The following is a 2377-nucleotide window of genomic DNA, read 5'->3' as shown; positions in this document are numbered from 1 at the left end:
AGAGGGTGGGGAGGGGTCTCCCAGGGGCCCTGCCCCTTTCTGTCAGGCCCCGGAAGCCGGGGGAAGGGCGAGCACCGTGCTGGGGAACAGTGTCACTAACTGAGAGCAGACGGGAAAGGGGACGACAGCCCGAGGTCTCTCGTGAGCAGAGACACAGAAATCACATCAGCGAACCAGATCTGAACATACGTGAAAACACTATGCTCCAAGACCAAGTGGGGCTCATCCCGGTCTGCGAGGCGGGCCAGCACTCCCAAACCAGTCACCGCCATCTATCACCTCCGCAGGCTAAAGGGGGCCACTGTCAATCACACTGACAGACGCACGAGGCCTCTGACAAAGCCCCCCCAACGTGGCCGGGACTCCTGGTGACGAGGGGACAGGGGCCTCCCTGCGGCCAGAGAACCTCAGTGGACACAGAGCGACAGGGACACGTGGAGATTTCCCACTAGGTCAGGGTCCAGTTACCGGGGCTGGGGTCCGATTTCCACACTTGGGGGCCGCATGGACCCTGGGACCATCACCAGGGGCATCGCGCTCCAGAGCAGGGGCATGGTCTCAGCGTACCAGGGGGGCCTGGCTTCACATGGTCCCACCTGTGTCCTCTGCTGACCCACCAACGGCCGGCTCCACCACCTCTACAGTGGCCCTGCCTCCCAGAGTCGGGGGGGTCCCCACTGTACCGCCTTAGCACCCATGTCCTAGCAGGAGGGTCCAGCAATGGCTCCAAGACCCAGGCTCGCGGACGGGCTCGCTCCTACCGCCCCCGACCATCTGCGTGGGCTCCGTGCCACCGGTCACGGTGCAGCTGCAGAGCTGGCAGCACGATGGCCGGGAGTGAGGACGTCCTGCCCTTCCCAGGCTCCCGCGGGGCCCCTCGGGGACAGCCTCTGTGCACCCCGGCCTTCCGGCCACGCACACAACAACGGACCACGCCCGGCAGGGACATGGCCCCCTGGACGCACGCTGGAGTCCTCCCAGGGGAAGATGGACGGGTGACAGCGTGTGACAGGACAGCGGCTCGGGGTCAAAGGGAGCGTGTGGGCCGCAGGGGGCGGTCACGCCTTTGCCTCACAGACAGTTCTGCCCCAGCCATTCGTTTACTGGGTCCAGGGCTTCCGCCTGCAGGGGCCAGAACGGCCGTGGGCGTCCTTTGGGGTGGGGACTGCAAGGCCTGAGCACACGTGCCAGGCGGGTGGGGATGGCCGAAGAGCACGGGCGGCGCGACCCTGGTCCCCCAGGCCCCCTCAGGTGCCCCGGCCCAGGTGGCCGCGAAGCCCCAGGGTCTGAGTGTTTCTCGCTGTGGGGGGGGGCCCCCAGCGCACTCCCTGCGAGGCCCCGGCCCTGGGCCCCGGCTGACTGCGGGGGGCTCCTGGCGCCCCCTGTTACCTGTTTGACAGGGTAGGTCCGGGCACACGATCTGGGGGTCTAGGAGACAGGGAAGGAGGCCGGGGTCACTTTCTGCTGCCTCTGCACCCAGCCCCTTCCGTCCACCGCGCAGTGCCCACCCCCTCCTCACCCGGGCACAGGACGTCCTCCATGTCGTCGATGAACTTCTCGGCCACCAGGTCGGAGAAGAGCGTTTTTTTTCTGTGGCTTGTCGCAGGCGATGGAGTAGAGGTTCTCGCTCTCGTGCTTCTCGTGGAACATGTCGCCGATGCCGATGGCGGTCACCGTGACGTCGTGGTTGCACAGCGCCCGCAGGTTCAGGTCGTCGTCCCGGGGGTCGTGGCGGCCGTCCGTGATGACCACCGCGAACACACGGGTCTTCTGGCGCCGGCTCTCCTTGATGAGCTGGTTGTAGGCGAACTTGAGGGCCGAGGGCGTCCAGGTGCCGCCTGCGATCCACTCGAGGTTCTTCACGGCCTCCTTGAAGCTGGACAGCGAGTCGATGCGCTCGTCGTCCAGCTGTATGGCCTCGAAAGTGCCCTCGTGGCTGTACTGCACGACGCCCACACGGGTCCCTGCAGCGGCCAGGCGTGAGGTGAGGGGCCGGCCCCATGCCCGTCGCCGCCCCCGGAGGGGCCCCGGGACCCTCGGCCAAGCTAACGTGCGCCTTCGAATGTCCTTTCCCCCTGGCCGCCCATCTCCCAGAACCAGACCTCGGGGAGCCCGCCGCTGGCCTCCCACCCCACCCCCGCAGGCGCAGCTGACCCGTCTCGGACTTGGGGTCCTTGGCGATGGCCCCCAGCCTGTTGACCACGTTGATGACAAAGTTCTTCTCCAGCGTGAAGTTGGTGTAGCCGATGCTCTCAGAGCTGTCAATGACGAACACCACGTCCAGGGCACCACACCGCTTCTCGCAGTCTGCGGAGGGCAGAGGGCTGATGGCTGCGTGTGCCGACCCGCCGGACACGCCCCCGGGCACGCCCCCGCC

At 67.1% G+C, this 2377-nt stretch overlaps 1 protein-coding gene across 1 annotated transcript in view; it reads right to left on the bottom strand.

Annotated features, from left to right (window-relative positions):
* COL6A2 (collagen type VI alpha 2 chain) overlaps window positions 1-2377 on the bottom strand; it is a 16109-nt gene that overhangs the window by 3583 nt on the left and 10149 nt on the right. Inside the window, 4 exon segments of the mRNA XM_015597633.2 lie at window positions 1390-1428; window positions 1520-1587; window positions 1589-1964; window positions 2155-2307. Of these exon segments, the coding sequence (XP_015453119.1) occupies window positions 1390-1428; window positions 1520-1587; window positions 1589-1964; window positions 2155-2307 (636 nt within the window).

This window comes from Pteropus alecto, unplaced genomic scaffold (genome assembly GCF_000325575.1).
Source record: "Pteropus alecto unplaced genomic scaffold, ASM32557v1 scaffold339, whole genome shotgun sequence".
NCBI classification, from domain to species: domain Eukaryota; kingdom Metazoa; phylum Chordata; class Mammalia; order Chiroptera; family Pteropodidae; genus Pteropus; species Pteropus alecto.
This window is presented reverse-complemented; position numbering and strand designations above follow the sequence as displayed.